Below are 20,448 nucleotides of genomic sequence, written 5' to 3' on the forward strand. Positions count from 1 at the left end.
TTCTATGATAATCTATTTATTCCAAGTTCTTCTGTTATTGTGTCAAATGGATTCTTCATTCTTTGTCCTCTCTAGTGTGCATCGCCCCTCCTTGTAACCTTTTTGAATAAACCAGAACCAGGGGGATCTATCAAGAAGCACTTATTGTTTAAATTCTTTTCCTGTTGAACACATGCTAAGGGATTCATTGACAAATATAATATGAATGTTTAAATTAAAGGAGGGAAAATAAAATGACTTGGAGAATCATGGAAAGACCAGCCACTATCTGTCCTATGCCTGCAGCTGCGACAAATGCATCTAAACTACCCTGTTTGTTGCCAAATCTCAGGCCCTGTACCCTCATTGTGTGCTCAGAAGTTTGATAGATTTTCAAAATGATCAGCAAAGAAGCGAACTTTACAATTATGTGGTAGAGCCAAACTTTGTTTCTCTTCACCAGTTGTGTAATCAATGGTTTGTTCCACAAGGTTTCCATTCATTTGGTCAGCTTCTCTATGCTTTGATGCTGCTTCATTCGCTTCCAGAGCCCTTCTCCGTGTAATATTCACAAAGTGGTTTGTGTTTGTAATTGAGACAGGTCTTACCCTTTCAACAATAGCTCCAAGGGATTCAAGTATTCGAGACTTGGACAAATTTTCAATGAGATGAAAAATTAAGTAGGCTGTAGTTCAAAAAAGAGGGGCAAAGAAAGCTAAAGGGAAAAAAAGAGGCTATGTCATATTTGAGTAGTTAGACAGGCAGTCATTGATCTCCTACAGCTTTCCTCACCAAGCCAACATATTTTGTGTTTGTAATTGAGACAGGTCTTACCCTTTCACAGTTCATAGTCTTCAGACACCTACAATAATTGGATCCTACCTCTCAAAAACAGATGTGAAAAACTGGCTACAATAATAATCCTAGAGATGATAAGAAGACAATTCTTGCTTTATCTTGCTTCAAGCCTTATCTAACAACTAAATTGCATATGGTGTGGTTGGTGTGGATATTCTTGTGCAAGAGGTTAAGCTAAAGAAATGGTTTAAGCATGTTGAACTGGAAGCAAGATATAATTATCATTTTCAAAATTTCAAGGAACTTTATATATTTCAAGAATCAAGTATACCCAAGTATTTCCTGCCGCTATCAAATTGTCCATGGTGCATATTTTCCCTCACTAGTCAATAACGTAAACATTGAAGATCATTGCAGGAATAAGAGAAAGTCATTGGTCACGGAACTCTGCTCATTGAAAACACATTCCAAATACACATTCCCAATAGCAGTATTATCAGGGATAACCACAAGGCATTTGCATCAATAGGGGTACGGGCAACTGTAGCAAGCACTCCCCTCAGTAATAACAACAACTCGAGCTAGGTTCCCTGAAACCAAAGCTAGCATAGAGCCACAAATTGAAATGCAAGCAAAATAAAATCAACCCTAATTATCAACAAACACAATACATCCTATACTAAACATGAATTTCCAAACTTAGCATCACCTTCTTTACTATACAACAAGGCACTAGTTTCACTAGCTATTTGTTAATTTAGAGAGCCTTAATTCATATTTAGCATTATTCCATTATTCACAAAGCAAAGCACCACTTGAACTATGACTGATTCCATGCTGAAATGTGACAAAGTACAGATCATGAACCAGGAATTTACAATATTTTTTCGCACTCCAAAGATATATTAAAGAATCCATTTCCAAATCTCAGAATGGTTTTTAGTGTGCAACAATCTTTATGAAATTACGTCCATTGCTTATGAATCAAATGGATTGAAAACGAATCTCAAAACAATCAATCCATTGTCAACTACAAAAATTATGAAGAAACAGCCCCAAGAATAATTTGCAGTTCAGTTTCATGTCTGCCTTCGTCACTAAGAAGGAGAAAAATTAAATCCTGCTAAATAAGCTAAAGCCTCTTGAGTTACTGCTGCAAACTGTCCATAGATGCAACCTCTCCTTTGGACAATGTAACACAATCCTTACAATCATCAAGAAAGCCTAATAGCTTTAAATAGATTGTGTCATATAGGGGTGTCAATTCGGGTTAGCCTGTCGAGGTAGGGGTATTCGACTAAATGACTCAACCCTAACCCGACCCATTTAATAATCGTGTCATGATTCTTCAACCCTAACTCGACCTGTTAATAAGGCGGGTTGACCTGACCCAACCCATTTGACCCGCTTAATAAATGAGTGGTGTTGGGTTGACACGAATGTAACACAACCCTTTTCAACCTGCATAATATTAAATATAACATCCATCTAGAAATATATATATATTTATATATATATATATATATTTTTTTTTTTTTTACATCCCAAAAAGCAGTGCATACACTTCAAGTCTTTAACCCACATTCAAAATAACATAGTTCAACAAAAATATAACATTCATTTAGAAATAAGTTCTTTACACTCCAAAAGAAGTGCATACACTTCAACCCAAATTTAAAATAACAAAGTTTAACAAAAATAAAATAACATAGTTCAACAAAAATATAATATCCTTGGAACTTGCCAAATGCTAAGTATCAATATTGAAAGAATTTGAGCAAATAGTAGACTAATCTTGACTATGACCACGATTATCATTCATAGATTCTTTGTTGATGTCCAAATTCATAACATCTTCCACAAGCTCATCCAATTTTATTTGTGCAAGTTCTATGCCAAAAAAAAAAAAAGGTATTAGTAGTTCTAGGGTCTGAAAGTTTCAATTTTCAATTATATCCCTTATAAATTTTTGTAATTACTCACTTTTCTTTTTAAATTTAAAATATATGTTGGAAATAAAAGGTATTTGACAAATCTAAAATAAAATAAATATTTATTTGTTATACGAGTTAAATGGGTTGTGTTAAGTGGGTCATTTCGGGTTGACACAAATAAATTGGTGTGTCAAACGTGTCTATTGTGGGTTACGCAAGTTGACCCGCTTATGACACGTTTATTATCGTGTTGCTTTCAGGTCGACCCGTTTATGACCCAATCCCATTAAGGCCCAACCCTAACCCGAAAAAACCCATATCGGGTTCGTGGGTTGGGTCGAACGTTGACACCCCTAGTGTCATAGTTCACCAAAGTATGGGAACATGAAGCTCTGACCCTATCCGTTCCAGTTGAATCAAACACCTCATCTAGAGTACCAATACAACCAGGAAGAGCAACAAGAAGCAGTACTATCAGAACAATTCCTCCTGTCCTCAAAAATAAAAATAAAAGACCTGCACTATTAAAAGCAATTCATGCAAATGAGATGTATCAAAATTTGGTGATATGGTAGCAACGATAGTATCACCTGCAAGTAAGGTAAGTTTCTAAAGGTAGATATGAATGAAAATTTGAGGCTGTCCATTCACCAGCTTCTTTTCCAATCTTAAATCCACCCACTGGTTTTCATGCTTGTAAATTACCTTTAGTAGTTCCATCCATTAGCCCAGGACCAACCCCACTTCTTGAAGTGCAATTGACAAGATTCACAATCTGCTCCATGGACAGTGGAAGATCATAAGAAAAGGCTAAGCACAGTCAGTGGGAAAAGTATGTTTCCAAAATGCAATTTGTGGTTGTGTTTCCAAGTCTCAGCATTCTTTATGCATGTGAAAACATACAGAAATTTACATGCATGTATGAAAGGCAAAGCAGGCAGGAAGCCATACATAAAGTCACATACCTCTCTTCTCAACTCTAGTGCTTGCAGATAATGACAATGACCAAGTCACATCCCTGAAGAATGCAAGTACACGAGTCCACGCCCAAGTTAGTGTAAGAGTTCATAACATTGTTCTCTCTCTTTTCTTTCTTGTCAAACAATAAAACCAAACTCCCTACTAAACCTTATTGCACATTCAACCAAATCGCAAAGCATTTCATAAATTCACAAATTTTCTTAGTGCGTGATACTCTTGGAACTAAAATAAGAATTTCTAAATCCTGGCATTAAAATCCATAAATTTCATAGTTCACTTTCAATTCTCTACTCTGACCCCCACTACCAAAAATTGATATTAAAAGTACAATTGGATAAGTTTGACAAGAAAGTAATAGGACCCAGATCTCTAGGCATGAACTGAAGAATAATTAAAAAAAATTTTAAGTTGTTCCTTTTAGATATATAAGAATGCTATTTGTTTCTACTTATCCAAACTGTTCATTTGCCTTTGTAGAATCGCAATCCTTACTTGCCTGCCAATATATTTAACCAATCTTAACATAAAAGTCATCCATGAAGACCATTTGTTTTGGTAGAAATCAAAAGCAGGTAATGTTATGCATTCACTTATGAGCTGAGAAGGCTTGTATGTACAGCCTAACTCCCAGAACTTCGCAACAGGCAAATTAATTACTGTAGCTGAATATCAATTAATTAATTATTTTTATTTTAAAATATAGCCCCATCAGTGTAATATGATTTTAATTTTAATTTTAATGATGGAAGGTGATAAAATAGATAAAATAGTTTTAAAGTAGTTTTAGTATATTTAGGGTCTATTTGGGATCCATTTATTTTGTTGAAATTGAAAACTTTTTACAAAAAGTACTATAGATAAAGATAAAAATTAGCTGAAATAGTATAGTGGAACCTATGAATATTACCAAAAAATGCAAGCGAAGGAGTAGTGTACCACTAGTTATAAAGCTTCGCTTCAGAGCTTATAAGGCAGAAAGTGGGGGAAGATTCTTTCGATGTGGGACTCCAAAGAATGCTGTGTAAAAGCCAAAGGCTCTAAATCAGTGCATTCGAGGAACCCACAGTCAATGTAGGCTTGATTATTCTATTTTGTTAAGTTTATTTAACATTTTTGTTTTTATATCATTGTCATTATCTATTTGTCATTGATATTAATATTATAAAGATATTTAAAATTAAAGTAGCATAAAAAATATTTTATACATATAAATTTGCTTTTCTTTTCAAGGCGGCCGCAGGGGGTTCATTTTGAACCAGGCCTGAAATACATGTGCAGCCGCCCCTGTGTTCATCCAATCATCTGTTATAGATAAACAGATTCACATTATTGCATTCCCAAATGTTTTAGGCACGATTACAAACAGAATTTATTTGATTTTCAAACTAATGGCCATGGATGGAGTTTAGACTAGTTAAAAGGCTTATTTGATGAAGAGCCATTAAATGCCATTATGAAATCCCCATTGCTACTAAGAAGCAGTCCTAATAAACTGGTATGGATCTTAAGTAATAAAGGAGAATTCTCTGAGATTAGCTAATAGTATTTCTCAATCACACAGGTTCACACAGACGGGTGAAGATCTTGGCGGAAATTTGCAGAATTTAAAGCTTCATGAGAGTTTAGAAGAGCATGCTTCTGCATCATTCAAGATAAATGTTTCTATTGATGAAAGCCAAGAAGTGAAGGAAGCCTCTCACGGGCCTCTTGAAGCTTAATTGTGATGTGACTGAATAATGACAGAGCTTGTATTCCCGTTTCAATCTGTGATTGGGGCAATATAAAAGTTAGGTGGGTCAAGAAAATTATGTGGGTTGCACCAATAACAGCAGTTGCTCAGGCTATTCTTCTTTTGGAACATTTAGATTTCTGAAGAGATGAAATTGCAGAAAGTGATCATATATTGATGCTATAAGAACTGGAGGATAGATTGGTATTGGCAAAGGAGTTTGATAGTTGTTCCTTTGTTTGGAATAATAGGAATGCAAACCAAGTAGGTCAGAGTCTTAGTAATTGGGGTATGCATAGTGGCTTGTAGAGGGGAGAAAAAAACTTCTGTACTGCTGAGGACAATGGACTTCTACTGTTTTGTTGGTTTATAAATAAAGTTTTCGTTTGTGCAAACCAAAAAAAGGGTAAGTCTTATTTACAATAAAATGAAATAATTACTCAAAGTAGTTGGCAAACCTTTTTCTCTTTACGAAATAGTCTTAATTCATTTGAATTTGGGTCAGAATCCATTAACTTATTACCCCACAATTGATCTTCAAGCTGGTATAATTGCAGTTAACTCATTTCCTTTGGATGAGAGTATTGTTGTCCCAAAAAGAATGAAATCAAACAGCAGGACAAAGTGTCATCATACAACCACAATTAAAGGATAGTCAAATTAGTGTGTTGTGTCCCAAGATGTAGAAGCGTAGTCAAGAAATCATCACAAAATCATTTGGTATCTAAGAATTGTATAAAATATAAATATTGACATAAAGAGATGCATTCATACCAATCTTTGTCAAACAAATAAAAATACACTGCCTTGCAATTGCATAGTTTAATCAAAATTACTTTGTTTACTTGCTTTACTACCCACTACCCAATTGCCCAACGCAAATCTCACCCAAGAGACAAAACAACACAAAAGCCAAAAGGCTTAATCACAGTACTGGGTCAAGTTAAAGTCAAATAAGTATATATTGCAAGCAAAGGGATATCAGTATATCAAATACACACACAGAAAAAGAGAAAGAGAGAGAACTGAGATGAGGCGATGAAGGCTGGACAGAGACAGTGGGTCTGGCGATGTAAGAGGCTGGGTTTATAGCAATTTAATTATTTTTATTATTTATTATATTTTTTTTTTGTTGTTGATATTAAAATCTGTATGAGGAGTGAGGACGATCTTGGTTTTTTTTTTTTTTTTTTTTTCCTCCTGAGATTTAAAATCTATTGGGCCCGCTATTATTATTATTATTTTATTATTATTATTATTATTATTATTTTCAGATTTTAGTTCAATAAAATTTTTCTCTAGCTTTTTCTTTTTATTTGAAAGAACTTAATATATTCTCGAGGACCAAATTATGGACCAATGTTTAACTTTATTGGGCTTAAATAAAATTTAGCATGGTCACAACTATTTTTTAAGGGTTGACAAATATAAAATTTTTAATTATTATATACATATTTTTTCCCAAAGGGTAGGGTGGTCGTGATGCCGCCTTTGTGTCACATAGGAAAGTGAACTGGTGTAATAGTTCTCGAACAAAGTTTAACTACAAAATTAGTTATAGATTAAGGGTACAATCTTACTCAATAAAATAAACATTGCTACATATTTTGAAAATCTAAACGTTGAATTGCATGTTTTTTACACTTTTAATACACATGTCAAATTTTGTGTCAATCGAATATTATTTAGTATATGATTTATAAGCTTATATTTTATGCATAATCTTAAACTACGAAAACTAACAATTAAAACAATTTATTAATGGCATAACTATATATTGATCTTTAATTTTCTTGAAATTTTGCATGCATAGAGTATATAAGAAGAAAATGTAATCTATTTGGTGGAATTCTCAAAATTCAACTCCAATAAAAAAAAATATATATATATTAAGTAAGATTGTAGGCTTAGACTACAACCAATTTTATTGCTAAACTTTGTCCATAGTTCTTTAAAGAATAACACAAATGTCATTATTTACTTCTAATTGATGCCAATCTACTTCAAACCTTATATTTTCATTGATGATTGTGCTTTAGATCCAAAGTTATATCTATGTTTCATTACTTCTTGGGAAAACTCTAAGGTTTTTTTTTTTTTTTTTCGTCTTCCCTTTTTATTCTTAAAAATGTTATGTTGTCTATATGAATATCAAATGGTTATATATATATATATATATATATAGTATGTAGTCTCTTGGGCATTTAAATTAGGACAATGTTTGGCTACAAAATTTTTTATAATCTAAAATTACTACTCCTACTAATAAAATTAACATGACTAATTGAACATATAATTGTTGAATTGCAATGTTCTTTATATTTTTAATACACACGTCAAATTTTATGCCAATCAAATGTTATTTATTATACAATCTTTAAACTTATTTTTTATGCATAATTTTAGATTACAAAAATTTAAACATTTGATTGATCACATAACTATTAATCTTTAACATTCTAAAAATTATGCAAGCACAAAGGATATAAGAAGAAAATGTAATTTGATGGTAGATATATTTGTCAAAAATCACATCTAATAGAAAGAAATTGATCGGAATTGTAACTTTAGACTACAACAAATTTTGATGCCAAATTTTGTCTTTTAAATTATTGGTTAATAAAATTTTAAAGAGATTTTCTCCTTTCCTTTTTATGGTGGATTATATGTTCTTCTTGTGAATTTAAGGGTTTATTGTTGAGATAATGTTTCTTGTGGTGACTCGCTACGTTAAGAATTCCCATTATTTGTTTGTCCCTTACAAAATCTACCACATAAAAAAAAAATAACAAAAATGTTGAATTGTGAGGACATTATTAACAAATTATCAGACAATTTTTTTGGCCTAAACATATTTTCAATACAAAATTTATAATATCGTAATTTAATCTAAAATAGCAAACAACTAAACAGTCATGGTCATTTGATAAATTATATATAAATAAAACCAAATAGAGTAATTAATTATTTTTTTTAATAAAATGACACTAGTTGATACTACTAACACTTTTGCAAGTATACAGTGTAATACTATTCATGTAAACTCATATATTTTCCACTTTTGAATTAGTTATGTAATTATTTTTTAAATAGAAAAAACACTAAAAGTTTATGCATATGGATTAAGAAAATAGACGCAGTGGAGAGTGGATTAGTGACAGTGTATATGCATGCAGGCTATGAGGGGCACTTGTTCACTTGGAGTAGTGAGAGGTTGATATAAAAATTAAGAATAAAGAGGGTAAAACAGCATGGGACATCTTGCAAGCACAAACACAAGACAACAAAGAGATGAGGGAGATGCTAATCCGTGTCGGAGCTTCAAAGGGTTCATCTATTAATACTACAGATATATAGTTCTTATGCACATTAATTACCTAAGGCCACCCAAATGCAGACGTCTTGATAAAATTCGAACCAAGTATATATATTCTCGTCAAATAATGACGACATTATCCGACGATAATTAAGCGCAGTAACCGTTCTTTAATTTTTTGAACACAATCCCTTTTTCAGTGTTCTTGTTTTCTAATTCTGTGACATTTCTTATCTCAAACTCAGTAACCATTCTCCTCATTCCAGAAGGGTACATTATTGGTTGGATGCTATCCGGGAACTCAAGCCTTCCTCTGCGCTTGCTGCATTGTGTCCTTCGTGGCCGTAACCGGCTATACATATTTTTGGATTACTCTTAACTATTGGTACTGATAATCAAAATTTATCATATAATTATAATTAATATTACTAAAATAATTGATAGTACTCTCAATTCAAACTTACATTTTCTCATTTTTTAAGTAGTACACCAAATTGGATTCAAGTGATCTGAAATAGACCAAATAGACCAAACTGGACCACATGGATCATATGGACCAAATTAGACCTAAGTAAACTGAATGGATTGAATTTGACGGACTGGACTGAAGCGGACAGAACAGGACCAAATTGACCAAAGTAGACCAAAGTGAACCAAATGGACTGAAATTGACCGAATTTGACTGAAGTAGAATGAATGGACCACATAGATGAAAGTGGACCGAAATAGACCGAATGTTGATCTGTAATAAGCATAACCAAGATTGTGTTTTGATATAAACTCAAATTCTTACTTATAAAATAAACAAGTATTAACTCAAAAAAAAAAAAAACCCAAAAAACTAAGAGAGAGAGAGAGAGAGAGAGAGAGTACTTGTAATGGCGAACTAAAAAATACAACAACAAAACGTATGAACCCAAAATAGAGTTTTAAAAATTATAATGATTCGTCAATATAAAGTAAAGTTGCAAGAAAGAATAAAAAATCAAGAAAGAGAGAATAAACACTTTTTCAAGAGAGAATGTGAAAGAGAATAATAAGAAATTTATAGAATATAATATGAGAAAAAAAATAGTATTAACACCAAATTATCTAAGTCATGTTATGTTATGTAACAAAATAACATTATATTTTCATATGCCATCTTTATAATGAAATATGATAACATCTATGAAATAAAAGAGAAGAAAAAATAAAACAACTTAAAAACACAACTTAATCATCAACCCAAAGTAGAGTTCCAATTAATACAAAAATTCATTAACCTAAAGTAGAGATGCAAGAAAAATAAAAAATTCACCAAAAAATGAAAAAGAAAAAAATTGTCAAAGAGAAAGAGAGAGAAATAACATTTTGTGTGTGGAAAAACTAAGTATAGAATGGGAGAGAGAATTGTAAGTTTATACTAAGAGGAGGGGAATAAAAAAAACCAAAAATAAATGAAGATAATGTATAGAGGAAAAGTGAGGCCAAAATGGTGTTTTACCCCTTTCTCACCAACTTTCCAGCAAAATGCTCCCTATCTGAAACTATTTAGAAATATGCCTCTGTTTTGAAACTCGATTTTTGGTCAATCGAGCTATAGCGAAATTGAACTCAGAAAAAAAAAAAAAAAAAAAAAAAAAAAAAAAAAAAAAAAAAAAAAAAAAAAAAAAAAAAAATTCTAGAACTCGAGTTCCATGAACTCGAGTTCCAACTCGAATTCCATTCAAAGAACTCAAGTTCATGGAACTCGAATTCCACTTGAATATTTTCAAGGAACTCGAGTTCCACAATTTTTTTTTTTTTTTTTTTAAAGTTTCAGTTCGCTATAACTCATTGTCCAAAAATCGAGTTTCAAAACAGAGACATTTCCTTAAATAGTTTCAGACAAAGGGCATTTTGCTGAAAAGTTTTGGCGAAAGGGGCAAATGCCCATTTTGGGCGGAAAAGTGATATTAAGGTAGATAGTAGCGAGGAAATGAAAAGGTAAAAGGAATGAGAAAAGTTGGAGAATGTATAATAATAAGTTAGTAAATTAATAAAAAAAAGTTAAAAATAAGAGAGAATGTTGAAAATGGGTGAATGATGTGACTTCTGATATGGCTCAACAATAACGTAACAATAATAAATACTGTGCTTTAGCTTTTAGATATATATAGATAAATTGTTTACGCGTGCGTAATCCACAAGTAAAATTTAAATAAATGTGCAATATATACATACTCTATCACTAATGAAACAATTTTCCACTATACTAGAGTAGAAAGGGAAAATTCAAAATTATGGAATTGTAAGGGTAAAATTCCCAAGTCAAACAATGGGCCTTGGGCCCTACACAAAGTCCAACTACGACCAAAGGGAGAAATGGGCCGCCAAAACAAGTGCTAGCCTAACCCTAATAAGTCCAAACTTATTTAAAGGAGACGTCCGAGGAGGAGTGTCTCCTTGGGCGCGCCAAATACAAGCCCAACGTGCACCCTATCCATAATAAGGAGTCATTCCAAACAAATATTGGTAATAAGGATAAGTCCCAAAAAGCAGGAAGGAGGAAGAAAAGATAAGACGTCCAGGGGGCAGCCACAATTGTCGCATTAAATGCAAGGAAGCTACTTTCTCAGTCGCATTAATGTGAAGAAGACAGGCAAACAGTGTTACATTGGCCAATGCAACTCACAAGAAGATAAGGTGGATGTCCGATGGGACAGGCATTCAAGTAAGGGTCCAAATGGTTAACAAGTGTAAGGTTCTTATCAATCTAAGGAGGCTATATAAGAGAAGGAAATCCCCATGAAAAAGGGGATCGGAAAATTTAGAGGGAAAAAAGAGAGAGAGAGAGAGATTAAAGAATTCTGTAGTCTTTAATCAGAGCAAGAGGTGCACTCATACGTCTCCTCGGACCGGTATCCTGTGGACATAAATGAAATATTCTTATGTTCAGACTGTTGCATGGCATACAACTAATTAACGTTCACTTCGTCCAGCCCTAGTTCTGTAACCCGCTCTCTACAAATTCATTGTCTAGGGTCTTTTGGGCCAGAACCACTTACTTGCTGGGCCTGGGCCCCAAAAACCGCCCCTACAATTGGTGCCGTCTGTGGAGAGAATTTGTGTCTCGACAAGTGAAACTGTAAGAAATGGAAGGATCAGGTCCGCGCCAAACCGGACGTGCAGATTCCCAACGGTAGGACAATTTTTTGAATCTCGAACGAGAGAAAGACCAAGATAAGCAACGAGAGGGCAGTGTGAACACCTCTCACACGAGTAGAAGCCGCTCGAAAGGGAAAGGTCATGCATCCCATAAGCAAAACGATCGAAAGGCTCTACAGCAAGAGATTGATGATTTGAAGAAGAAGCTGCTCCGAGCGCAGTGAAAACGTCCTTCACCCGGCTCAGACACTAGTAGTGATGAGGATAATGAATACAGGCGGAGATCAAGAACCCCTCCAAGTGAGACTTTTTCCTACGAGGAAGAGCGGCCTCGCAAACGCGGCCACAAAAGCCCATCTTACCAAGGCCTGGCCAACGATGCCATGAGCAAGGCCCTGGATCGCATCTCCCAATCGCCTTTCACGTGTAGAATAGAGAGGGCAGAGCTTCCTCGGTGGTTCCATCAACCAACGTTTGCCATATACAATGGTCGGACTGACCCAGTAGAGCATGTAAGTCAATTTAATCAGAGGATGGTCGTCCATTCCAGGGATGAGGCGTTAATGTGTAAGGTGTTTCCGTCCAGCTTGGGACCTATGGAGATGAGATGGTTTGATGCCCTCAAGCCGAATTCCATAGATTCCTTTAAACAGCTGACACAGGCTTTTGGTTCCCGCTTCATTACCAGCAGTAGAGTCCCTCGGCCCCTAGATTCCCTCCTATCCTTGTCCATGCGGGAAGGGGAGACACTGAAGGCCTACTCAGACAGGTACTGGGAAGTGTATAATGAGATAGAAGGAAATTACGATGACGTCGCCATTAGTACGTTCAAAAGGGGCCTACCGATAGAGCATGGCTTAAGAAAGTCCCTCACTGGGAAGCCAGTCACCAACGTGCGCCAACTCATGGACAGAATTGACAAGTACAAAAAGGTCGAGGAGGACCAGCAGATGGGGAAGGGTAAAACGAAGGTTGTCTCCTAGGAGAGGAGGGACTTCAGGTCGGACCGCTTTAACAGCAGTAACAGGCCGAGAAGAGACTACGCGGAACAGTCTGGATCCACTGGGGCTTAGGCAGTCCATGCTGTGTTCCGAGAACCATTACACAAGATCCTAGAGAAGGTGAAGTGCGAACCTTTCTTTCAATGGCCGAACAGGATGGCAAGTGACCCCTTGAAACGTAATCAGAATCTGTATTACGCGTACCACCAAGAGCCAGGTCACACCACCGATGATTGCAGGAATCTGAAAAACCATTTGGACCTGCTTGTCCGAGAAGGGAAGTTGAGGCATCTGTTGCATCGCCCTGAAGGATGGCAGGAACAGTCAAATATTGAAACCAGACAAAGTACATTGAGGCCACCCATTGGCACAATAAATGTCATTCTTGCCGCACCTGGAAGGACCGATTCCAGCCTTTTCAGAGTAATGTCAGTGGGCAGGTTCCCGACTGAGCCGGACGACAGGGAATCCAAGAGAGCCAAAGTGATTGCCACGCCTTTAATCGGGTTCTCGGAGGAGGACAAACAAGGAACCCTTCAACCCCACGATGATGCCCTAGTCGTCACGCTCAGAATTGGAGGTTATGACGTGAAAAAGGTGTTAGTTGATCAAGGCAGCGCCGTGGAAGTAATGTACCCTGACTTGTATAAAGGGTTGAACTTGAAGCCAGGAGACCTGTCGCCATACGATTCCCCTCTGGTTAGCTTTGAAGGAAAAACCGTCACCCCGAAAGGCATGATTAGGCTGCCTGTGCAAACAAACTTAGACGTGGTGGAGGTGAACTTCATTGTGGTAGATGCGTACTCCCCCTACACAGCTATTGTGGCCCGACCGTGGCTTCATGCACTAGGGGCTGTGCCATCAACCTTCCACCAAAAAGTGAAGTATCCGTCAGGAGGTCAAGTCAAAGAAATAATAAGGAATGAAGGAATGGCTAGGCAATGCATGGTGTCGGCAATCTCACGGCGACCAAATAGTGAACCTTCCACCTCAGCCGAGAATGACTTATAGCAATTAATGACCCCAGTCCCAACTGCGGGTGGTGGAGGACCAGCCATGGAGGTGAGCTGTGAGGATCTGGAGAAAGTACTCGTCAGATCAGACCCTGAGAGGTTTTTTCAGATCGGCTCAGAATTACCACCCCAGGAGAAGTCAACACTAATTGATTTTCTCCGACGGAATGTGGACGTATTCGCCTGGGATCCCTATGAGGCCCCCGAGGTTGACTCAGACCTCATCTGCCATCACCTTAATGTTAACCCGGCTATAATGCCTAAGAAGCAGCCTCCTCGGCGACCGTCAAAAGAATATGCAGACGCTGTGAGAGAAGAGGTCGCAAAATTGAAGAAAGCAGGGGCTATCAAAGAAGTATTCTACCCCGAATGGTTAGCCAACACAGTCGTGGTAAAAAAGAAGAGCGGGAAATGGCGGGTCTGCGTAGACTTCACGGGCCTAAACAAGGCCAACCCAAAGGATCCTCTCCTCATGCCACGGATAGACCGATTGGTAGATTCAACTGTCGGACACCTCCGAATGAGTTTTTTGGACGCCTTCCAGGGCTACCATCAGATATCCCTGACTGCTGAGGACCAAGAAAAAGCTGCTTTTGTCACCCCAGTCGGAAACTATCATTATAAGGTGATGCCCTTCGACTTGAAGAATGCCGGGTCGACCTATTAAAGGATGATGACTAGGATGTTTGAACAGCAGATGGGTAAGAGCGTTGAAGTGTATATAGATGACATGGTGGTGAAAAGCAAATTGGTGGCCAACCACATCAGAGACCTCGGCGACGTCTTTCAAATTCTGAGAAAGTACAAGCTATGACTGAACGCATCCAAATGTTCATTTGGGGTGGGATCAGGAAAATTCTTAGGCTATATGGTGACCCACAGAGGTATAGAAGTTAACCCTGACCAAATAAGAGTCATTCATAGCCTGCAACCTCCTCGGAATCCCAAAGAGGTCCAGAAGCTCACGGGCATGATAGCTGCTTTAAATCGTTTCATCTCCCGTTCAGCAGACAGATGCAGGCCTTTCTTCCTCCTATTGCACAAGTGGAAGGGCTTCGAGTGGACTGAGGAGTGTGCTTTAGCTTTCCAACAGCTCAAGGAATACCTTTCCCGACCACCGATTATGTCCAGTCCCGATGCCGACGAGGTGTTGTTCGCCTACATCGCAGTAGCCTCTCATGCAGTGAGCTTAATGCTAATCCGAGAAGACAACGGCACGCAACGACCCATCTATTACGTGAGCAAATCACTGCAGGAGGCAGAGACCTGGTATCTCCCCCTCGAAAAAGCTATCTTAGCCATCGTACAAGCCACGCGAAAGCTCCCCCATTATTTTCAGGCACATACTGTGGTTGTGCTAACTCAACTTCCGTTGAAGTCCGTTCTTCGCAGCGCCGACTACACAGGCAGAATTGCAAAATGGGGAACGATTCTGGGCGCCTTCGACATTAGATACATGCCTCGTACCGCTGTAAAAGGTCAGGTCCTCACCGATCTAGTAGCTGAATTTGCGGAGCCCACACTAGAAGGAAAGGAAGTGTCGGGATCACTAAGTGCTGATGAGAAACTAATCAGTACAGTCTCTCAGCATGAACACAATTGGTGGAAAGCACACATCGACGGTGCAGCGAACCAAAGGGGCTCAGGGGTGGGACTCGTTCTGGTCTCCCCCGAAGGGATAACCATAGAAAAGTCGTTGAGGCTCGGATTCTCAGCCACGAATAACGAAGCCGAGTATAAGGCGCTATTGGAGGGAATGTCAATGATCCGGAAATTGGGTGGAAAATTCGTAAACATGTTCTAGAATTCGAGACTCATCGTGGGACAAGTAAACGGGGAGTTGGAGGCAAAGGATGAGAGAATGCAAGAGTATCTGGTTCAGGCTAAGCACCTGCAGACCCATTTCTATCACTTCCGTTTAACGCATGTACCTAGGAGCCGGAACACCCATGCTGATTCTCTCGCAACGCTGGCCACCTCCTCGGCTCAGCCACTTCCTCGGGTTATTTTAGTAGAAGATCTCTACCGCCCAGCAACAGAGAAGGCCAACGGAATTCGAGTACACAACGTCAGGACAAGACCTAGCTGGATGGATCCTCTGGTGCTGTTCTTAAAGCACGACACCTTGCCAGGCGATAAGATTGAGGCCGACAAAATCAGGAGGAAAGCTTCTCGATTCTGGTTTTCCGAGGACTCCAAACTTTATAGACGTTCGTTCTTAGGGCCATACCTGCTGTGTGTGCACCCAGAGGCTACTGAACTCATCCTGGAGGAGTTACACGAAGGAATTTGCGGAAGTCATACGGGGGGTAGGTCCCTATCCCATAGGGCCATAACGCTGGGTTACTGGTGGCCGAGCATGCATAAAGAGGCTCTGGAATATGTGAAGAAGTGCGACCAATGCCAAAGGTTCGCCCCAAATATATACCAGCCAAGCGGAGAACTTAACCCGCTGTCCAGCCCTTGGCCATTCGCACAGTAGGGCCTAGACATACTAGGACCATTCCCCAAAGCGGCAGGGAACAAGAAATTTCTTCTTGTCAGCATCGATTACTTCACAAAGTGGGTCGAAGCTGAGGCACTGGCAAACATTAGGGACGTCGATGTCAAGAAATTTGTTTGGAAAAATATTATCACTAGGTTCGGGACCCCACACACCCTGATCTCGGACAACGGCCTCCAGTTTGACAGCAAAGCCTTCAGAAGATACTGTAATGAGCTGGGAATTATCAATCGATACTCCACCCCGGCTTACCCACAGGGTAATGGACAGGCGGAAGCCATCAATAAAACCATAGTGAATGGGCTGAAAAAGAGGTTGGACGACGCGAAAGGAAGGTGGGTTGAAGAGTTAGCCCATGTCTTGTGGACATACCACACCACACCTTGTAGGTCCACGGGAGAAACCCCCTTTTCAATGACCTATGGAGCCGAGGCTGTCATTCCACTGGAGATAAACTTCCCAACACAGAGGACTACTGCCTTCTGCCCCATTGCTAATAACAAATTTTTGGGAAAAAGCTTGGACCTCATCGAAGAAAGAAGGGAAAGTGCAATGGTCCACCTAGCATACTATCAGCAAAAGCTCAAGCAGGGTTACGACGCCAAGGTAAAGTCAAGGCCATTGGCGCCCGGGGATCTAGTATTGAGGAAGGTCCTGGGCACTGCGAGAAACCCTGCATGGGGAAAACTCGGGCCAAACTGGGAAGGCCCATACCGTATCACTTCCATAGCCGGCATAGGAGCCTACTTTTTGGAAGATTTGGATGAACATGTAGTGTCACGCCCTTGGAATGTAAATAACCTGAAAAGGTACTGTTATTAATGAAAGACATAATTCTTGACGCCACATTACTGTACAACTACTTGGCTAAGTGTTAAACAGAACCCAAGTCCTGCTTGGCTCCTCGGACCACAGACTTGGGGGAAATTAACCTCGAAGCTATTCTCACTAAGTGTTAAACAGAACTCAAGTCCTGTCTGGCTCCTCGGACCACAGACTTGGGGGAAATTAACCTCGAAGCTATTCTCACTAAGTGTTAAACAGAACCCAAGTCCTGCCTGGCTCCTCGAACCACAGACTTGGGGGAAATTAACCTCGCAGTCATTCTCACTAAGTGTTAAACAGAACCCAAGTCCTGCCTGGCTCCTCAGACCACAGACTTGGGGGAAATTAACCTCGAAGCTATTCTTACTAAGTGTTAAACAGAACCCAAGTCCTGCCTGGCTCCTCGGACCACAGACTTGGGGGAAATTAACCTTGAAGCTATTCTCACTAAGTGTTAAACAGAACCCAAGTCCTGCCTGGCTCCTCGGACCTCAGACTTGGGGGAAATTAACCTCGCAGTCATTTTCACTAGGTGTTAAACAGAACCCAAGTCCTACCTGGCTTCTCAAACCACAGGCTTGAGGGAAATTAACCTCGAAGCCATTCTCACTAAGTGTTAAACAGAACTCAAGTCCTGCCTGGCTCCTCGGACCACAGACTTGGGGGAAATTAACCTCGAAGCTATTCTCACTAAGTGTTAAACAGAACCCAAGTCCTGCCTGGCTCCTCGGACCACAGACTTGGGGGAAATTAACCTCGAAGCTATTCTCACTAAGTGTTAAACAGAACTCAAGTCCTGTCTGGCTCCTCGGACCACAGACTTAGGGGAAATTAACCTCGAAGCTATTCTCACTAAGTGTTAAACAGAACCCAAGTCCTGCCTGGCTCCTTGGACCTCAGACTTGGGGGAAATTAACCTCGCAGTTATTTTCACTAAGTGTTAAACAGAACCCAAGTCCTGCCTGGCTCCTCGGACCACAGACTTGGGGGAAATTAACCTCGAAGCCGTCTTGTCTAATTATCGACTATCATTTTCTACATATTCATTCACTCATGCTTGGTTTTCAACAGTTAATGGCAGAATAGACATCCATTCATGATAAAAACAGAAGAGAAAGTAAAACAACAAGATTTAAAAGGAAAACGACACCTTTCATTAAAATCCAAAAGCGATCCTTTTACAAACATTAACAGAACGAAATATGAAGGGTAAAACAAATAAAATCCTACACTACTTTCCTAAGTCTGAACCCTGAGTAGGCCCGGGTTGATCATCTGCTGCCTGGGGTCCCGGAACAGCCTCCTTAGCCTGTGCAACAACCTCCCTGATTGAAAGACTGCCCTCGGGCAACTTGTCCTTCACGGTCGGCTACACATCCTTAGCTTCAGGCATAGGGGAGTCCGAGGCTAAGGCCTTCGTTGGGAGAGGCTCTTCAGGGGCAACCACGTCGGGAATCTCAAGAATATCCTCCGGAAAAAAGATATTCTCAACCTTCCGGAGATCGGAGTCCGCTGGTACTGCTGCCCGATCCAAGGCTACACCCCAAGACATGGTGATGTAATCCCTGCATATAGCGGCCACCTCCTCCGTCAGCCTGATCTCAGTATCCCTGACTCCGCGATCATATGAGGTCACCACTGCTTTCTCGGCCGCCTCCCTAGCCAGGCGGGCCTCCTCCTTGACCTTCGCAAGCTCGGCCTTGAGATTTAAAACTGCCTGCTTCTCTGTCATGAGTTTTTCCTCGAACTAGCGGAGCTGTTGGCGCAGATCCTCAGCCTGCTTAGTGGTGTTTTTAAGGCCGGCCTCCGCGCTCGCTCGACCCTTTTTTGCCTCCTTTACTTCGCTGTTCAGGCGACCATTTTCCTGCCTGAGGTCGCCAGCAGTCTTCTCGGTAGCACAGCGGGACTGAGCCTCACTGTGAAGGTCCTCACAAGCCTTCTTGGCCCATTCCTCAGCAACAAAGATTTGTTGAGTGACCTGCGCCAGAAAAGTAAAGGCCTAATTAAAAGAGAATGACGAATAAATAGATAAGTAGTAAGAAAACTAGATTGGAGAAGCCTTCACTTACCATAGCCATGTCCCTCTTCAGCGACATGAAAAGGTCTGGTTGCCGAGTAGCCCGGAGACCCTCCATATCGCGAGGCAAAAGAAGAGGCTGCTGCAAGGCCTCAGCCAAGAATGACGCCTGCCCTCGTTGGGATTCCCACAGGGTCGCATCCCAGGAAATTGGGGCGCCATCCAATTCGAGCCGTGGCGACCATGTCCGCTGTTCCCTTCGAATAGCAGCCTCGTCTCGGCTGTCAACGGACCTGGTCCCTTTCTCCTTGGGCTCTTTAGTCTCTTTGCCCTTCTTCTGGTGCTTGGCCTTTTCACGGCCAACCTCGCCCTCTTCCAACTCTTCCACGGACCTTTTTCGCCTCAAATTGGGCATAGACTGTAGTGCTGCATCCGATGTGGGAAGAAGACGAGGAGGAGCCTTAGAGGTAGGCTGTTCCTTCGGGGCATCTTTGGAGGACTGCCCCTTGTTTCTGTTGGAAAGGAGGCCCTTAAGACTAGACCTTGGTTTCAGATCCATTCCTTCTTCCTCGATCTCTTGGCTGGTATCAACTTGTGCAATTACCAAACCAAGATTGGGGGCTGCCGAGGTGCGGTCTAAGTCTGAATCAGAGTCCGAGAGCTCTACTGGCCTGGCCGACACCCCTCCCTCCTCGGCGAAATGGAACTGGTCTATCTGATCTTCCGAAAACGAGTGCGAGGAACCAGCTTCTTCCCCTGGGACAACTGCTGCGGGAAGAGCATGCTGAGCAGGCAGCTGGACAGGAGGAAAATCTCTCGAAGCGAGAAATCCTGGTATGGAGACGTCAATTCGTGCTAATCGCGGACTGCCAGCCCTGATTGCTTGACTGGCGTCCACTAGAGCACGTTAAAGGGGCTCGTAGTCCAAGATCAGAGTTGCAGCCCGCAGTTGCCCGTCTGCACTCATGTAAATTTCAGACCTTAGAAGGAAATTGAGTGCTGGGACGTTGACCAAACTTAACCGAGGAGTCGTATGCGCCTTGTCTGCAAAGCCCAAAGAAAGGGTTACATTAGTCCGAGGAGGCAAACAAGCGAAATCAAAATTGAAACGAAGAAAAAGAAAGATCAAAACTAAGATCCCTTCCAAAGGATCTAACTCTATGGTGCCCCACTTGGTTTTCCTACCCTGACCGGGCAGTGAATACCGTCGTGCCATGGTCCAA

The 20,448-nt window shown here is 40.0% G+C and overlaps 1 protein-coding gene across 1 annotated transcript; it reads left to right on the plus strand.

Annotated features, from left to right (window-relative positions):
• Positions 1-13,023: 13,023 nt before the first annotated feature.
• On the plus strand, positions 13,024-13,878 carry LOC126721961 (uncharacterized). The gene has a single exon (XM_050425102.1). It carries the CDS (start codon positions 13,024-13,026, stop codon positions 13,876-13,878), a length of 855 nt encoding a protein of 284 aa, XP_050281059.1.
• The last annotated feature ends 6,570 nt before the right edge of the window (positions 13,879-20,448 follow it).

This window comes from Quercus robur, chromosome 4 (genome assembly GCF_932294415.1).
Source record: "Quercus robur chromosome 4, dhQueRobu3.1, whole genome shotgun sequence".
Lineage (NCBI taxonomy): Eukaryota > Viridiplantae > Streptophyta > Magnoliopsida > Fagales > Fagaceae > Quercus > Quercus robur.

What these genes read in the sequence shown, in the direction of transcription:
- LOC126721961 (XM_050425102.1), top strand. Translation starts at nt 13,024, where the DNA reads ATGGCAAGTGACCCCTTGAAACGTAATCAGAATCTGTATTACGCGTAC.